This window comes from Nerophis ophidion, linkage group LG16 (assembly GCF_033978795.1).
Source record: "Nerophis ophidion isolate RoL-2023_Sa linkage group LG16, RoL_Noph_v1.0, whole genome shotgun sequence".
Classification (NCBI taxonomy): Eukaryota; Metazoa; Chordata; class Actinopteri; order Syngnathiformes; family Syngnathidae; genus Nerophis; species Nerophis ophidion.
The window spans coordinates 12,650,802-12,670,151 of NC_084626.1; the positions used below are offsets into that span (position 1 = coordinate 12,650,802).

Genomic DNA, 19,350 nt, shown 5'->3' on the forward strand with positions numbered 1-19,350 from the left:
CAGTATATGTAACAGCCGCAGCATAAAACAAAGAGTAGATCCAGAAGAAAATATACATTATAAACACAATTTTTGGGTTTTGTTTCAGTTTGTTTATTCATTTAATATTTATTGGTGAATTGTTTAATTGCACACAGCCTTAAGGGGAACTGCACTTTTTTTTTGCAATTTTGCCTATCGTTAACAATCTTTATGAAAGACAAAACAACGGATGTATCTTATAATGCATTATAACTTGCAAATAAACGTAAATAAAAGTCTGTTCGCAGCGCAACCAATGGAAGGGCCTCTATTCTGCCCATAAAACCAAATAAATAACCATCCAAAAACCACCAACAATACTCCATTTACATTTCAAGACTTGAATATTAACCAAATATTAGTGATATTGTCATTATAAGCGCTAATGCAGACAAACTATTTATAGCGCCGCCGTACAAGCTTGTGTGGCTATGTCGACATCTTCGGCTGGTGAACTGCTTTCTCGTGTCAGGGCTCGTAGAGGTTTATTATAGATCATAAATCATGCCTCTCACCTGGCGAGTAGACAGATGAGGAAGTAATATTCCAAGTTGGTACACTTTAACAGCCAATTTAGACCCTGAAGTGGTGAGAACAACACAAAAAGACGCTTGGTTCTACCCCCATCTTCTTTTAAACGGCAAAACAACAAGATTCTACCAGTCGACATCCGAATGACAGCAGATATTGTACAGTAAGTGATGTTTTATTTTGTATGTTGGCTGTCATGAAGTCTGCAGTGAGTAATAATCAGTGATGTTGAAGAAAAAAGCAAATGTTGTGATGCGTTTTTGAAATCAATAAGCCGCGTATGCTTAAAATGAGCAAAATACATAAATATTAAATGTTAATATAAATGTGTCCATTTTACATTACATATGTACTTGCAGTGTATATATAAAACCTCAATGGAGGTGTTTGAATGTTTTTATGGGCTTTTTAAGCAGAATAGAGAGACTTCAATAGGCTCCATTGTAAGGGGAACTGCACTTTTTTTGGAATCAATCACAATCCTTATGTCAGACAAGCACACAAATGGTTTTCTTTTTGTATGCATTATACATGTCCAATTAATGAGATCCAAAGTCCGCTTACAATGGAACCTACTTGTCGAATAATGTCTGCATCCTTCTAATATCAAGGTGAGAGGCATGATTTATGATTGAGAATACATTTTCACAAGCTTCGAGGCGAGAAAGCTGCTCACCAGCTGATGTCAAAAAAGCAGCATGAGCTAGTTAATTCTCTCAGATGACAGTGTCGTTATAAATAGATTGTCTGCTTTAGCGCTTATAATAACAATATCACTAATACTTGGTTGACATTCAAGTCACAGAATGTAAATGGAGCATTGTTGGTTAGATGGTTATTTAGAGGGCTTTATGTCATGATCTGCCGTTTGTTTTAGTGCCTGGTTTCTGGGTCATTGGATGGAGCCACCTGCACACATGACACTTATTTCCTCTTGACTAGATAAAGGTGGGGACAGCACGGTGGGACAGGGGTTAGTGCAGGTGCCTCACAATACAAAAGTCCTGAGTAGTCCTGAGTTCAATCCCGGGCTCGGGATCTTTCTGTGTGGAGTTTGCATGTTCTCCCCGTGACTGTGTGGGTTCCCTCCGGGTACTCCGGCTTCCTCCCACTTCCAAAGACATGCACCTGGGGTAATGTTGATTGGCAACACTAAATTGGCCCTAGTGTGTGAATGTGAGTGTGATTGTTGTCTGTCTATCTGTGTTGGCCCTGCGATGAGTGCGACTTGTCCAGGGTGTAACCCGCCCTCCGCCTGAATGCAGCTGAGATAGGCTCCAGCACCCCCCGCGACCCCAAAAGGGACAAGCGGTAGAAAATGGATGAATGGATGGATGGATGGATAGATAAAGGGGAACTTCACTTTTTTGGGAATTTTGCCTATTGCTCACAATCATGAAATACATGACGACGGATGGATTTTTTTTAATGCATTCTAAATATTAAATAAACGTAAATAAAGTCTGGTTACAATAGAGCCTATGGGAGCCATTCAATTTTGCGTACAAAGCCCCTTAAAAACATCCAATAAGGTTTTACATAAATTATTTAAGTATACATGTAATGTAGTTACAGGCACATTTTTAATAACATGTAATATTTAAGTATTTTGCTCATTGCAGATTCATTTTAAAAACGCATCTTGACGTTCACTTTATTTTTCTTCATCACCGATTACTGATAACTGCAGATTTATGAGAGCCAATAGACATAATAAAACATCACTCACTGTACAAGGTCGGCTGTCATTAGGATGCCGACTGCTAGGATATTCATATATTCCCATTTAGATGAAAAATGTCTCATAATCCTCGCAAAGAAACACGGTGGGGGTGGGGGGTACAAACGCTGTTTGTGTCGTCCTCACCAGTTCCAGGTCCAAACTTAAATGTAGAATATATGTAGAATATATTTATATCATTCATATATTATATATATAAAATATGTCATATATTATTTATTATCATTATTGTCTATTGTGAGCGAACTGTGGTGCTGAATTTCCCCCAGGGATCAATAAAGTACTTTCTATTCTATTCTATTCTATTCTAAAACGGCTGTCAAAGTGTCTCAACTTGTCGGGTAAACTTGCAGGGAGCAGGGAAGCAAGGAGCATCAGACCTTTTTGAGTGCTCTTTTTAGTATTATTCTTAATTTTTCTTCTCTGCATTGGGGTTCTACTCTGGCAGAGCCGATCGTTACACTTTATGTACGACTTTGAATGCATTAAAAATACATCTGTCTTCTTGTCTCTCATAATAATGGTAAACATTGGTAAAGGCACTTTTCTTTTTAAAAGTGCCATTGCCCTTTAAGTGACACTAAATGACCATTAAAATAACCGCATTAGCATGAAAAGTCGATGAAAAAGTCAATAAATCATAAAATAAACGAGATTAAATAATAAAGGTTTTAAATAATATTGAAAAAAAGAGCGAATAAGAATACATCATGTGCGGATCACCATGAAAATGTCATTAAAGTGTTTATGTAATTTAATTTTAATACAAATTACATTAAATATTTTTTTTAAATCAGGATAATATGTAATGGGTTTTATATTTGAACATATATATATATATATATATATATATATATATATAGTACACACACACACACACACACACACACACACATACACACACATATAGATAGGTTGATTGGCAACACTAAATTGGCCCTAGTGTGTGAATGTGAGTGTGAATGTTGTCTATCTGTGTTGGCCCTGCGATGAGGTGGCGACTTGTCCAGGGTGTACCCCGCCTTCCCCCCGATTGTAGCTGAGATAGGCGCCAGCGCCCCCCCCCGCGACCCCGAAAGGGAATAAGCGGTAGAAAATGGATGGATATATATATATATATATATATATATATATATATATATATATATATATATACATATACATATGTCGCCACCTCATCACAGGGCCAACACAGATAGACAGACAACATTCACACTCACATTCACACATTAGGGACCATTTAGTGCTGCCAATCAACCTATCCCCAGGTGCATGTCTTTGGAGGTGGGAGGAAGCCGGAGTACCCGGAGGGAACCCACACAGTCACAGGGAGGACATGCAAACTCCACACAGAAAGATCCCGAGCCCGGGATTGAACCCAGGACTGCTCAGGACCTTCGTATTGTGAGGCAGATGCACTAACCCCCCGTGCTGCCCTATATATATATATATATATATATATATATATATGTGTATACATATATATATATATATATATATATATATATATATGTGTGTGTATATATATATATATATGTGTGTGTGTGTATGTATGTATGTATATATGACACACCTTTTCCTCATTCAATACGTTTTCTTTATTTTCATAACAATTTACATTGTAGATTGTCACTGAAGGTATCAAAATATGAATGGACATGTTACGATATGGTGGGCGCATTGTGATGCGCGTAGGTGTCGGCCCCAAGATGCCAAAGACGGGAGCAAGCAGGACTGGAGGTAGGAACCAGATTTAATAATAAAACACAACAAAACACTTGACAAAGGAAAAGAAAAGGCGTGCCACCGCACGGTAAGCTAAATGCTACTTGTAGCAAGGGTAGAGTTCAAAAGTCCGAAAGCAGCGCGAGCCGAGCGCGCGGAAAGCTAAGCTAAAACTTAGCAGAGTGAAAACAATGAGGATAAGCAATCGTAACTTGTTGCGTGAGCAAACGAAACAGCCAGGCTGAACTAGAGTAACAGGTGGGCTTAAATATAGAGAACGTAATAAAAAACCGGTGTGTAGACGGAGCGTGCAGGAGGAGCAAATTAAGTTGTCATGGTGATGAATGTAAATAAGGAAGTGCGCTAACAAACGGGATCGGTAGAGTCCAAAACATGATCAAAACATAGGACAATACAAAAAAGACAAACATGCTAGAGATGTGTGATCCGGAAGCCGGATCACAACAGGACACATGTGGAGTTATCCATCCATCCATCCATTTACTACCGCTTGTCCCGTTCAAGGTTGCGGGGGTGCTGGAGTGGAGTTATGTACTTAACAAAAAAAGTTGAAATGACTTCTATTCTAGTTTCTTCAAAATAGCCACCCTTTGCTCTGATCACTTTTTCACACACTCTTGGCATTCTCTTGATGAGCTTCAAGATTACCTGAAATGAATTTCACTTCCCAGGTGTGCTTGAAGCTCATAGAGAGAATACCAAGAGTGTGCAAATCAGTAATAAAAGCAAAGGGTGTATATTTTTAAGAAACTACAATATAAAACATGTTTTCAGTTATTTACCCTTTTTTTGTTACGTACATAACTCCATGTGTATTCATTCATAGTTTGATGCCTTCAGTGACAATCTACAAAAATGCATTGAATGAGGAGAAAGTGTGTTCAAACTTTTGGCCAGTACTCTATATTCTTTTTTTTAAATTCCTTATTAGTAAATTCTATTTTGTTTGTGTTATGTTTATTGTACACAACTTAAGTGGCCACTAAATGATCATTTCAATGAAAATGACAATAGATAATGTGCTGCATTACCATGAAATGTCCATGAAATAAAATAATTTAACTGTTTTTAGGTTGTTTGGCCCTAGTGTGTGAATGTGAGTGTGAATGTTGTCTGTCTGTCTGTGTTGGCCCTGTGATGAGGTGGCAACTTGTCCAGGGTGTACCCCGCCTTCCGCCCGAATGCAGCTGAGATAGGCGCCAGCGCCCCCCCCCCCCCCCCCCCCCCGCGACCCCGAAAGGGAATAAGCGGTAGGAAATGGATGGATGGATAAATCTATGAAATGCATTAAAGGCCTACTGAAATGAGATGTTCTTATTCAAACGGGGATAGCAGGTCCATTCTGTGTCATACTTGATCATTTCGCGATATTACCATATATTTGCTGAAAGGATTTAGTAGGGAACTTCGACGATAAAGTTCACAACTTTTGGTCGCTAATAAAAAAGCCTTGCCTGTACCGGAAGTAGCAGACAATGTTCGCGTGACGTCACGGGTTGTGGAGCTCCTCACATCCTCACATTGTTTACAATCATAGCCACCAGCAGCGAGACCGATTCGGACCGAGAAAGCGACGATTTCCCCATTAAATTGAGCGAGGATGAATAGATTCGTGGATGAGGATAGTGAGAGTGAAGGAATAGAAAAAATGAAAAAAGGCGAGGGCAGTGGGAGCGATTTAGATGTTATTAGACACATTTACTAGGATAATTCTGGAAAATCCCTGATCTGCTTATTGTGTTACTAGTGTTTTAGTGAGATTATATGGTACCTGAAAGTTGGAGTGGTGTGGCCGCGGGTGTGGGGACTGCCAGTGTCTCCGGTGGGAAGAGGCAAGAAAGTCCGCAGCTGCAGGACGCAAGCTACGCTCATGTCTACGGTAAGAGACGACTTATTACCACAATTTTATCACCGAAACCTGCCCGTGAACCATGTTCGCTTGACAGCTCTGTTCCATAGTAAAGCTTCACCTTCGGGAATGTAAACAAGGAAACACCGGCTGTGTGCAATACACCGTTTCCCACCTACATCTTTCTTCTTTCACTTCTCCATTATTAAATGAACAAATTGCAAAAGATTCAGCAACACAGATGTCCAGAATACTGTGTAATTATGCGATTAAAGCAGACTACTTATAGCTTTGATCGGGCTGTAAAAAAATGTCCGCTACAACCCGAGACGTCACCCGCACGTGTCATCATACGCGTCATCATACCGACGTTTTCAACAGGATACTCCGCGCGAAATTTAAAATTGCAATTTAGTAAACTAAAAAGGCCGTATTGGCATGTGTTGCAATGTTAATATTTCATCATTGATATATAAACTACCAGACTGCGTGGTGGGTAGTAGTGGGTTTCAGTAGGCCTTTAAATCAAGTAACTTTAAACTAGTCAAAAAAAATAAATACACATTCTTGTTTATAAAATAGATGTTGTATTGAATAGGTCCAACGTAATTTTTGATGATTTAATGTTCATATTTATTCATTTCAAAATGTTTTTCACATTTTAGATCATAATATTTTATCTATTTAATCGGCTTTTATTTATTTAAAAAATGCTTTGCGAATACAGTTGCTATTTATTTTTCAACCTGTAGAGAGCAGCATCTGCACTGATCTAGGTCTATTATGCATGGCCGCACGGTTCCATCAGAACACCGCAGTGTGTTATGGGTTTTGTAGTCTAATCCAATTAAAGTCTATACGCGAGTGGTGGAATAAAAACTACATTTCCCTTTCCGTCAAAGCTCATTTGAATGCCGTGCGGGGGCATTTTTTCCCCTCCCGGCTCGATTATCTCTCAACTCAAGTTTCGTCCGTCAGCTTCAAGAATAGAACAACCCAGGAAAAGTAATTGAGAATGGAATGGAAGCCGCCACGTCCAGCTGGAGGTTCGGAGATGTATAATCATGGCGGTAGAGCTCAGTGAAGTCCAAACAATGCGCTTCAGAAGCAGCACAGGGCAGTGATTCCAAGTCCTGCTCGCCTTCTCCCCTTTCACTCCCGCGGCTACTTTAGCAAAGGGCTGGGTCCCTTTTTTTTGTACAGCTGTGGTTCGCCGACATTTCCATGGAGGGCCAGGACTACCCCGAAGCGGTGCTGGTGACGGAGGCCGGGCCGCAGTGGCTCCGATCCGAGCTGGAACGACTTTCTCGGGAGCTGCGAGAAACGACGAAGGAGAAGATCCAGGCGGCGGAATACGGACTGGCGGTGCTGGAGGAGAAGCAGCAGCTCAAGCAGCGATTTGATGAGCTGGAGACGGAGCACGAGTCGGTCCGGCAGGAGCTGCATCAGCTAAAAGAGGTACTATAGTCTATAAGCTTTTTATCATATAATATCTGGTAATATAGTATTTACAGTAGCAGAGTGAATGCTGTGTAGTCCCACGGACGTGAACGTCTCAGTGGAAAACCATCCTGTTTGTATGCGTGTGTCTAAACCTCGCTTTGTTTTAAATTATTTACGTCTTACCTCTATTATTTAAAATACACCCTCCCTGCAAAGAGCTATATTTAGATATTTGACAAAAAACGGTATTTCCAAAAATACAGTTGAGTAATGGAATTTAACAATATTATTTACACTGTAATAGTTTACCTCCCTTTTAAGTAAATATAAGGAAAGCCCTCACTGTTGTGCAAGAAAAAAACTCTCAACGATCAACACATTATTGTTATCATATCGTAATTATGATTAGCTTGTGTATTAACTCATATTACATATTGTGCAGGTGTTCCGAGTGAGGCTAAAATTGTCAGAGATTACACATAAATGTTTGAAAGCAGCATTAGACCCCTATAGCAGGGGTCTCAAACTCAATTTGCCTGGGGGCCACTGGATGCAGAGCCTGGGTGAGGCTGGGCAGCAAGAAAATATTTCTTAAAATGTCTTTATTTTTATTTTCAACACAAAATAATATCAAAATGTAAATGAACAAAATGAGAATCAAGAAATGTGAGGCAATGCAAATAATAAAAAAAAAATAATATATAACGCTTTGAATTGGTCCAGGTTATCAGGGACTGTTATTACTGACAGGTGTCTCGGTGTGACTGCAGCCAGGCACGTAAGAAAACCCTCGTCTCCATGGCAACGTCTCTGTCGCTTTCACTGATTTGCCACTTTTCCACTAACACAAGGGTAGGCAACCCAGAACGTTGAAAGAGCCATTTTGGACCCAAATAACACAACGCTGTCAAGCGCCATTCGTATAAAACTCGCAGGCCGCACTAACATTATACTTTCATATTAAGGTGGGGGCCGCAAAATGACGTCTCGCGGACCGCAATTGGCCCGCGGGCCACGTGTCTGAGATCCCTGCCCTAGAGGGACAATCGGTAAAAAAAAAAAAATGGATGGATGGATGTGATTGGATAGTTTCCTCCCACTAATGGAGCACAACATTCGGCCCGTATTGTATTTTTAAGGTTTTATTATTATTATTATTATTCTTTATTGTTATTATTATTATTCCGACTCTTTCCGCTGTAATTTGACCCCCTTAACATGCTTCAAAACTCACCAAATTTTACACACACATCAGGACAGGCGAACATTGACATCTAATAATATTTCCCAAATGTTTTAAAGCAGCATTAGACCCCTAGAGAAGGGGTAGGGAACCTATGGCTCTAGAGCCAGATGTGGCTCTTTTGATGACTGTACCTGGCTCTCAGATAAATCTTAGCTGACGTTGCTTAACACGATAAGTAATGAATAATTCTGCTGGTAGTCACAGTGTCAAAAATAACGTTCAAAATATAAAACATTTTCATGCATTTTAATCCAACTATCTGGTTTCTACCGCACCTGTTCAAGAAGTCGCATTGATGGTAAGAAGTATTTTATTTATTGTTGGTTCGCTTCAGAATAACAGTGTTATTAAAAAGAATAAGAGACTTATTTTATTATACTCTAAAAATGTTGGTTTTACTTATAAATGCACACATTTAGTTGTGTTCAGTCTTTAAAAAAAATATTATACGGCTCTCACGGAAGTACTTTTTAAAATGTTTGGCTTGTATGGCTCTCTCAGCCAAAAAGGTTCCCGACCCCTGCCCTAGAGGGACAATCGGTAAAAAAAAAATGGATGGATGGATGTGATTGCATAGTTTCCTCACACTAATGGAGTACCAAGTGATGTCTGTACTTGTTCCAGGTATGCAATGCTGTGTCCTGTGGGGTTTAGGCACTTACTTTGTAGCAAACCTGAAATGATAATCAGAAACAGAATCGGAAATACTTTATTAATCCCCGAGGGGAAATTAAAATTTTCAGCACAATCCCATTTAAGATCAGACAAACATTACAGGGAGACAGAACAAGATCGCTGGAGAGGGGGTCCAGACTGAAGCCAAGGGAAAATACAACTCATAAATAGCCATAGCACACATCCCTCTTACATGTGTAAGAGTGAAACATCAAACATCAAAGGACATTAAAGACATTAATAGAGCAGAGCTGATGCAACCAGCCACTTCTACATACAGCTATGAATAAAAAGTAAAAGAAACATATACATTGTGGTGGCCTCTGCGGTGTTCCACGCCATCGTCTGCTGGGGTGGAGGGAGCATGGCCAGAGACAGGAGCAGACCTAACAAAGCAACCAAGAGAGCCGACTCCACTCTCGGCTGCCCACTAACTCGGCCAGTGTCCAGTCTGCATGGATGAGCGAGGATGCGTCAAAGGAAAGACAATGTGAAGCCTGTTCGTCTTGGCGCTCAGTGCTAGCTCCGCAGCCCTGTCTCTTCATCTGCATCACCTCCAGTCTCTCCAAACGGACCCTGGTGTGGCAGAGACCGATTATACGCAGTCACAAATAATTTGATTTGAAAAAAGTTGTGATTTATATTCTGTTGTTTTGATTAATAGTTTAATTAGTGTAACCAAATAAAAAAAAGTATCAAATATAGAGTGGTTGCGTGCCCTAAACTTAAAATGCGCAAACAGAGTAGTTTTCATACCGCCACATTTTTCTCTTAATGCACATATGTTAAAAGTGCAATTTCAATCGTGACGTTGTGTATTTATTGTGCATTACAATGTTACCCTCATTATTTACCATACCTCCCTGCTTGGCAGTCAGCATCAAGGGTTGGAGGTTAACTCACCAAAGTGATTCCCGAGTGCAGCCACCGCTGCTGCTTACTACTCCCCTCACCTCCCAGCGGGTGAAACAAAATGATGGGTCAAATGCAGAGGTTAATTTCACCACACCTAAAGTGTGTGGGACTATCAGTGGTACTTTAACTTAACTCTAATACAATGTATAACAGTGTATTATAATTTACTTAGCTGTTGATATAACTTATCTATTTTTACTTTGTACTTTTTTGTACCCTTTTTTTCTTTTACAATCCCATTCCATTTTTTTTTCTTTATTTTTGTTGACGCTGTTTCAAGAAGAAACACAGAAAAATGCCAATGTGCCTATACTGTCCTGTGCCTGTGCAAAGCCAATAAACACCTACTTTTTTTCTATTATTAAAAAAAATAAATCATGGCAAGCAGAAAAAACTTTATTTCAACAACTTTCTATATATATTTTATTTTATATTTGTTAGATATTTTATATATTATATAATATTATAATATATTAGTATATATTATATACTGGGCAGCACAATGGTAAATGGGTAGTGCGTCTGCCTCACAATACGAAGGTCCTGAGTAGTCCTGGGTTCAATCCCGGGCTCGGGATCTTTCTGTGTGGACTTTGCATGTTGTTCCCGTGACTGCGTGGGTTCCCTCCGGGTACTCCGGCTTCCTCCCACTTCCAAAGACATGCACCTGGGGATAGGTTGATTGGCAACACTAAATTGGCCCTAGTGTGTGAATGTGATTGTGAATGTTGTCTATCTGTGTTGGCCATGCGATGTGGTGGCGACTTGTCCAGGGTGTAACCCGTTTTCCGCCCAATTGTAGCTGAGATAGGCTCCAGCACACCCCGTGACCCCAAAAGGGACAAGCAGTAGAAAATGGATGGATAGATATTATATACTGTATATATAATGTAAGTATTATATGTTATATTTTATATTGCTACTTTGGTAATTTTTTTGTCTACTTAAATCTTTTTGTTTTCGCCCTCTTTTTGAGCCCTTGTGTGCACGATCTTTTCCATCGTTATCCTTTCCAACCTTTCCAACAGAGCTACTGTGTGGAACAATTTCCCTTGTGGATCAATAAAGTTTGTCCAAGTCAAAGTCTAAAAAAAATCCCCTAAAATGCACATTGAGGCTACAAATTGGGTTTTATTTCGATTACTTGAACAAACTAATCGATGAGTTCAACAATCGATAGCTGCAGTCCTAATAACAATAATTATAATAATGCACTTAAAGTTCCCCACATTCCTCCCACATCCTGAATGACAACAGTCCTCCGCACCCTATAGTCACTTCCCTTTGCAAAGGACCCACTGGTTTGTCCAAGTTTGATTGTTTTTGGTGTATTAATCTACAGTTTTGTTGAGTATTTCAAACCATTTGGAAACACTAATGAAACTGGTGTGAGCATAATTAGATGTTGCAACACGATCAGGTAATCGTCGTCCCCATATGACGTCTTTCATGGTGTAAATCGAAGTCATTTGACTCACTGCTGTTGCTCATTGTAAATCACGGTCTCGTGATGTTGACCTACTTCCCTATTGAGTGGCGTGACTGGCCAGGGCCTGGTGTCAAAATCAATTGTTAGGTTTTTATGAAAAAACGGTTGAATCGTTGTGTTGTGTTGTGTTGGGACAGTTACGGACAATTCTCAGCTGTTCTTTCTATATTAATACTTTCACAATTACTAAGTTTGTATAATGACATTTTTTACCGACCCGAGTAAAATGATTGGCGTTTATGGTGGTCACTCACCCTGTCTTGTCAACACGTATGCACAGCGAGCGTGTGCACACATACAAAAGCAGTCCATGAGAAACAACAAAAATTTGTTGTCATGGTAGACTATATATTCAATTAGGGCTGGGCAATATATCAAATATACTCGATATATCGCGGGTTTGTCTGTGCGATATAGAAAATAACTATATTCTGAGTATTCGAGTATACGTTCTCACGCATTTGCTTTTAGCTGCGGGCATTACACTGCAGGCTTTTCTCACTCTTTCTTGTCTCTCCTTCTCGCAGAGAAATAAAACAAGCTCACCTACTGTCGCGCGTGCAACGTCATACACCCTCGCCAAGCAGAGAGGTAGCGGCATGATTAAAGTTAGCTGTAGAGAGAAAGAAAGATGCAAATCTAGTAACAAATGGAGGAAGAATTAATTCCCAAGAAAAACAGCACGGGGTCCATTGTCTGGTGGTGGTTTGACTTCAAGCGGGAAGATGTTGAACAGACAACCGCAATATGTAAAGTATGCGGAAAAAGCGTTGCTACAAAAAGTAGCAGCACTATTAATTTGTAGCATCACTTAAAAAGTCACCCGCTAGAGAGTAAGGAGTGCTTGAATTGCCGAGCCTGGTGTCTTTCATTTCCAGATCAACGCCGTATGAAAGAAATTGTCAAAACCAGGAGAAAACGTCCGCAGTAACCTACCACATAGCGAAGGACATACACAATTTGATTTCCTATTATGCATATAATTTTTATTTTACAGTTTTTGAAATATCTTGTGAGACATCACGCACAAAAGTGTACTTTATTTGTTTTAAAATATTGTAGTGGCATTTTGTACAAAAAGTGCACTTTAATTTAGTGTTGTTGTGATATGTTATCTTCGTGATATGCACAAAAGTGCATTAACAGCTTGTTTTCAAATTTTTTGACAATCTTGCCTTTTATGTTTTGAAATGACATGACGGTTTGTGCCACTGCACAATAACTGTTAATAAATACAGTTTTGGTAAATTAACTTAGTTATGATTTCCCTCTCTGCATGAAAGTTTAAAGTGGGCATATATTAATACAGTATGAACAAGAATGTGTTAATGTAGACACATAGAATCATCATACAGCTGTGATTATATGCATTAAGTGTTCATTCAAGGCTAAGGCAAAATATCGAAAAATATATGTTGTATCGTGACATGACCTAAAAATATTGAGACATTAATCGCCCAGCCCTACATTCAATGATAGATAACATTAACTATCCAAATCACTATCATTAGCTAACAAGATCCAAAACTGATGCACATGTTACATACATACATAGTTACATCATTACGTCCCAGAAGCCTTAAGAGGACGGGATACAATGCTTAAAATACAGTGGAAAGTTAGCATTCTAGTCCAGACCTCTGTGTAAATGTTGCAAATGTAATCGCCTTGAGAAGGGAGACGTTTGAGTTATAAAGATACGATGACACAACTTTGTTCTGCTCACTTCCGTAATGACTGCTAGGAGGAAGTCTGGTGTCCCCAAGTACAGTGGTCCCCAACCTTTTTGTAGCTGCGGACCGGGGGAGGGGGGTTTGTCATGAAAAAAGGTTTTTTTTTGGGTGGTTGCACTAATTGTAAGTGTATCTTGCGTTTTTTATGTTGTTTTAATAAAAAAAATAAAATAAAAAAAACATTTAAAATTTTTTTTTTTTAAATTAAAAAATAATTACAATTATTAAAAAATTATTCCCGATTGTAGCTGAGATAGGCGCCAGCGCCCCCCGCGAACCCAAAAGGGAATAAGCAGTAGAAAATGGATGGATGGATTCTGCGGCTGGTACCAATCGGTGGTTGGGAACCACTGCCGTAATAAACCTCCCAGCACAATGCGCCCCCTGCTGGAGCCCTCCAGTACTACAATGGCTCCCATTAATGCTGGCATTACAATAACATCAGCTGCATAAAATACAAATTACTGTGATTTACTGTTGCCATTAACAATAAAACATTTTAAAATTGCAAATATAAAATGACATAGTAATACAACTCAAGAGCTTACTCTGTTACTTACAATCACTGTATTCTACTAGTGACTAAATGTACATCAGAGAAGTTAAGTCCCTACCTTTAGTCAAAAGTGATTTATGACCCCCCATAAATCAATGATTTATGACCCTCAAGGTCAAAGGTCAATGATTTATGAGGGGTCAAGTTCAAAGGTTAATGATTTATGAGGGGGTCAAGGTTAAAGGTCAAAAGTCAAAGGTCAAAGTCAAAGGTCAGGTTCAAATGTCAAGGTCAAGTGGGTGTGGCTTACCCGGAAGAGGGTGGAGTTAAGACCTGCGGTGGGAGTGGTTAAACCAGGAAGAGGGTGGAGTTTTAAACAGAAAAAGGGCAGAGTTAAGACCTGCGGTGGGAGTGGTTAAACCAGGAAGAGGGTGGAGTTAAGACCTGACAGGGAACAGAGGAGGGATCAGTTTTTTTAAGAAAGCAATGTCATCTGAGCAGCATGTGACCATATATTTGATAGTTTAAATGTTTACGATCGTTTGAAACAACTTCCAGATTTCGATGTATTGATGGCTGGGAATGTTACGTGTGGAGATGTGGACACGCACACACACGCACACACACACACACACACACACACACACACACACACACACACACACACACACACACACACACACACACACACGTAGAGGAGGGGTACAAAAGGGCGGTGTAAGGCTTAGTCATTATTTGGAGCTTTATACGTTAGCGTAAAGACTTTGTTCGATTCGGTCATGATTAGTGAAACGCCTGTGTCGATTTATAAAAATAATAAAACTTACATTGACGCTCCGCAAAAAAGTCGAGTGTTTCTAAATCGTATTCAGATGCCGCCGACCGAGTCTTTGCGTGAGAAATGGGACTTGGAAGGGGAGGGATCTTTTGGATTTGTATTCAGATACGAAATGGGTGATATCTGCTTATTTCAGCTAAAAGAAAGAAGAGACGGAAGCCCTTTCTCGATATTTTCATCGTTATCTACCGTGGATTGGGAAGTTTTTGGTGGACACGCACACACACGCACACACACGCACACACACACACACACACTTCACACACACACACACACACGCACACACACACACACACACACACACACACACGCACACACGCACACACACACGCACACACACACACACACACACACACACACACACACACACACATTCGTACGCACTGAAACAACTTCCATACCTCACGAAAACATATTTAAACAGATGGAAAAAACTATCGCAGAACACAGTGTCACGTAGCAACTGGTCTTTACGGTCGTCTGAAACAACAGGTCAGTTTGGGGTACAAAGGAGGGTTCAGTTTTTATGGGAGCTTGAGAATGTCGTATGAATAGCAACTGGCCACCCATTTGACAGTTTAAATGTTTACGATCGTCTGAAACAACAGGACACGCACGCACGCACGCACGCACACACACACACATACACACACACACGCACACACACACACACACACACACACACACACACACACCATTACCTCTGCTTTACCATGTTATTAGACATTGGTTTAACTCCATTTAAGCATTTAAACGTTAAAAGCATTGCACTTGTACGACGTTGTAATACTTTTTTTTTACCAGCCGATGACGACGAAGTGAAAGACGATGAACTTTGCTTAAACAGTCTTACAAAGTTGGAAGATGATTATCGAGGTGTGTTTAAACCTTCGAATTATTTAATATTGTGTGTATTCATTATTTTGTTTTATAGAGGATTTGCCGTAAGATCCTAACGCGATCGTTTTAACACAATCGCAGTCTGGTGAGTCAAATGATTCTCATTTTACAAGAAAAAAAACATGCGGTATACGATACATATATACATATATTTACTTACATCTCCGGCTCGCTGGTCCCCCTTAAAGCTGGCGTGTCCGTCAACGGCCGTTCCAGGCAGAGGAGAAGGCTTGATTGTGCCAAAGACTCCAGACATCGAATCCTTGCTCCGAGGGGAAATCATCGAAAACGACGGTGAATGTCCGACAGGCACCCGCTGTAAGTTTTTCTCGTTTTCTGTAAGCTTTTTTAAGATTCTCAGGAGCTTTAAAGAGCTCCTCTCATTCCAATGTCTTTCGCTCAAATGAATTTCGCGCCTAAGGGGAATGGGCGGGGACTGATTCCGGAGGTGGGCGGTTGTTTCCGCCAAGCAACCTTCTGGTTGAAATGGAGTGTGGATCAAGATGGATCCCTACTCTATATTCTTTTATTTAACCCAATGTTTTTTAAATACGTGTATAATGCTTTATATCCTATGTGTTGTGAATTCCATCCTACAATATCTTCCAAGGAACCCAAAGAAATGTTACCACACCTCCCGCTTTATTTATTCTATAGATTACCTGAACTATTTCATAAACTAAATCTTGTCTTGTTTCTGATGCTATGTTTTTTTATGCTCATCAATGCACTGTTGGACTGCGAGCACACAACTACTTTCCTTGCTTTGTTTTCCTCTATCCAGTTAACTGCCATATAAATTGCTACCAATTCCCCCGTAAAAACAGATAGTTTATCACTGATTATTTTATTTAATACTATGTTTCCTTGTGGGATAACTGCTACAGCTCTTACCTTTATTTTTTTTTATATAGTTTTTGATGCATCCGTATATATCATATCTCAATCCATTTTTCTATCCGGTAACTATTTAAATTTCTATTCTTTAGTAATTGCATGTTTTCTTTTGGGTTATCAAACATCCACGGTGGTATTGCAGGCATTGGTACTGTAGGACTAACTTTAATATTGTCAATTTTAACTTTATTACATATGTCTCCTATAATCCACCCAAAACTATTCTTTTTTGTTTTCTCTTTTTCTTGGCAGATTGGTAGCACTGGACAAGTCGGATATCCTTGCTTGGATCCTTTTAAAGTTGCCCGATAAACTGCTGAGAGTTGATCTCTCCTCTTGTCCAAAGGTTTTTCGTTCATTTTTACTTGTAATACTGGCACTAGGGTCGATGTAGTAGCTCCACAACATAACCTTAAAGCCTGTGACTGGATCCGGTCTATTTTCCCAAGTCATGTTTTTGAAGCAGATTGGTAAATAATGCATCCGTAATCAATAACAGATGGAATTAAAGTTATAAATATATACATGTATTGTTTTCAACGTTAACCTATCAGCCCCCCAATCATTACCCCTCAAAGACCTCATTATATTTAACACCTTTTTACTTTTTCCCCTATTTTTTTATTTTCCGGAAGGAACACTCCTGAAGGAATAAATAAAGTACTATCTAATCTAATCTAATCAAATCTATTTTGCTGATGTGGGTTGACTAGTTCATATTTTTATCAAACCATATTCCTAAATATTTAAATACTTGTACCTCTTCTATATTTTCACCTTAGAGTTTTTATTTGGAGCTTGTTTGGTACTTTTGTCTTTGTAAAATGTATGACTTTTGTCTTTCCAACAGAGAATCTTAAACCTCAAGCCGTTCCCCAGTCTTGAACATTATTTACCACTTTGTTAGTTTTTTGATTATTTCTTTTGACTCTAAATAATATACTAGTCTTTCATTAATCTTTTTTTTTTTTCCATTACTTTTCCCCAAATTTATAATTTCCTGCCTCTTCCGGGTCTTACCCTGACTTGCATATTGGAATTGTTACCGCTAATTTTCCCCTCTGCCGGTCATTCTCCTTCTTCATATATCCTGTCATATCATTTCAAGACCACTTCTTTGACGATGCCACCTAAGTTTTTGATCATTTGATAACCCGCTAGGTCTTTCCCCGGTGACGTATTTTTAACCTTTTTCAAAATTCGAACCATTTCATTCAAAGAAAATGTCATATCCATAGTGTTGGTAAAGCTATTAACGTTGTCTTCCATCATTTCCCCAATATTTAAACTCATTGTTTTTTCTCTCTTTTGTTTTTCCACATTTCTCAAATTATCATTACTGTGAACTTTAACAAATGTTTTTGCTAAAGGTTCTGCTGTTTCTTTACCCGTGACTACATCTTCTTTGATAAATGTGGCACATCATCCTCTTTACCCTTCATTCCTATCTTTACGAATCGTTATATATCCTTTTATTATAAAGTTTAATTTTGGCTTCAGCCCTGTTTCTTGAATACAAATTATACGTGGTTTAGTTTTCATATTTTTAATATATCCCTTTAATTCATGTTCGGTTGCTATCAAACTTCTGGCATTCCACCGGACAATTAACAGGGTGTTGGAATGTGGTGACATGACTCCGTCACGTCTACTCTCCGTAGTACGGCTTGCACCCGGTACCAAGATAGTTCTTTCAACAACTTTGATGCTGCTTTGACAATTATTTTGATCTTCTCAGTCTTATTTTTACTTTCATTTTGTATCAAAGCTGAGTTGTGCTCTCTGGTTTATTTTGCAAATGAACCGACAGAACATGATCATGTACAAGACTCGCCTACCCACAATGCACTGCAGCCCAACGCTCCTGGTCGGATGTTTTTTCGGGGTTCATGGAGAGATGCGGTAAAGAGTGGTAGCCAAGACACACGGTCACACACGGTCACACTCGGCAATTATTTTGACCTGGGGAGCAGATATAGAGGAAAAAATGTGTCTGGGGGGCCGGGATATCTGATTTTCAGGTACAAAAAACTTCACAATGACACAAAATAAACACAACAGTTAAACCTCACACTAAAAACAAGACATTGACTTGTACGTTCAAAAGACAGAATAGAACAAGTCAAGACATGCAATGCCATCTACAAAATGTTATGTAAATGTTAGTCATTACACACGCGGCTATGGTTTTGATGTATTTGTTACAGACATGTTTACGTCAAGTAACATCACATGGTTCCATTTGCACCTTTCAACAAATCTGAAAAGGAATATTAAGAAGTAAAACTTATATTTAATCCTACCTCTTCTCCGAGCACACGGTGACCGTACATACGGGTCGAAAAATGTTGACCTAATTCAGCATTTCTCAAAGTGTGGGGAATAGAGACATGACAGGTGGGGGCTCGAGGAAAGGGAGGAAATTTTTTATTTTTGATTTTTTTTTTACTATGCTTTCATTTTCTATACACACTGTAAATCACTTTGTGATTCTGTCTGTGAAATCCGCCGTATAAATAAATGTAAATTACTTATTTTTCCTGTAGGCTTTAAATTTCTCGGCAGGAGCGAAAGTTTGACAGACATAGCAACAGTAACTTTTGCAGGCAGGGCTAAGAGGAACAAACTTTCGCGCGGATGGGTAGCAGGCTAATGTGCGAACCACAATTACACAAAATGGATACATTTGCAACTCGCACCTCAAAGGTCTGCGGAGAAACAAAAATATGACGGGTCTAATCAACCAAAAAGTCAACCTAAAAGAAAATATGGCGAAGGGTATCTTGCTCTTGGATTCACGGCAGCGGAGGTGGGGGCAGAGGAGAGACCC

The 19,350-nt window shown here is 39.4% G+C and overlaps 1 protein-coding gene across 1 annotated transcript in view; it reads left to right on the forward strand.

Annotated features, from left to right (window-relative positions):
• Positions 1-6,795: 6,795 nt before the first annotated feature.
• Positions 6,796-19,350, forward strand: part of bicd2 (bicaudal D homolog 2 (Drosophila)) — a 49,282-nt gene continuing 36,727 nt past the window's right edge. Inside the window, exon 1 of the mRNA XM_061874290.1 lies at positions 6,796-7,346. Within this exon, the coding sequence (XP_061730274.1) occupies positions 7,113-7,346 (234 nt within the window). The 5' untranslated portion in view covers positions 6,796-7,112. The remainder of the gene's footprint in view (positions 7,347-19,350) is intronic.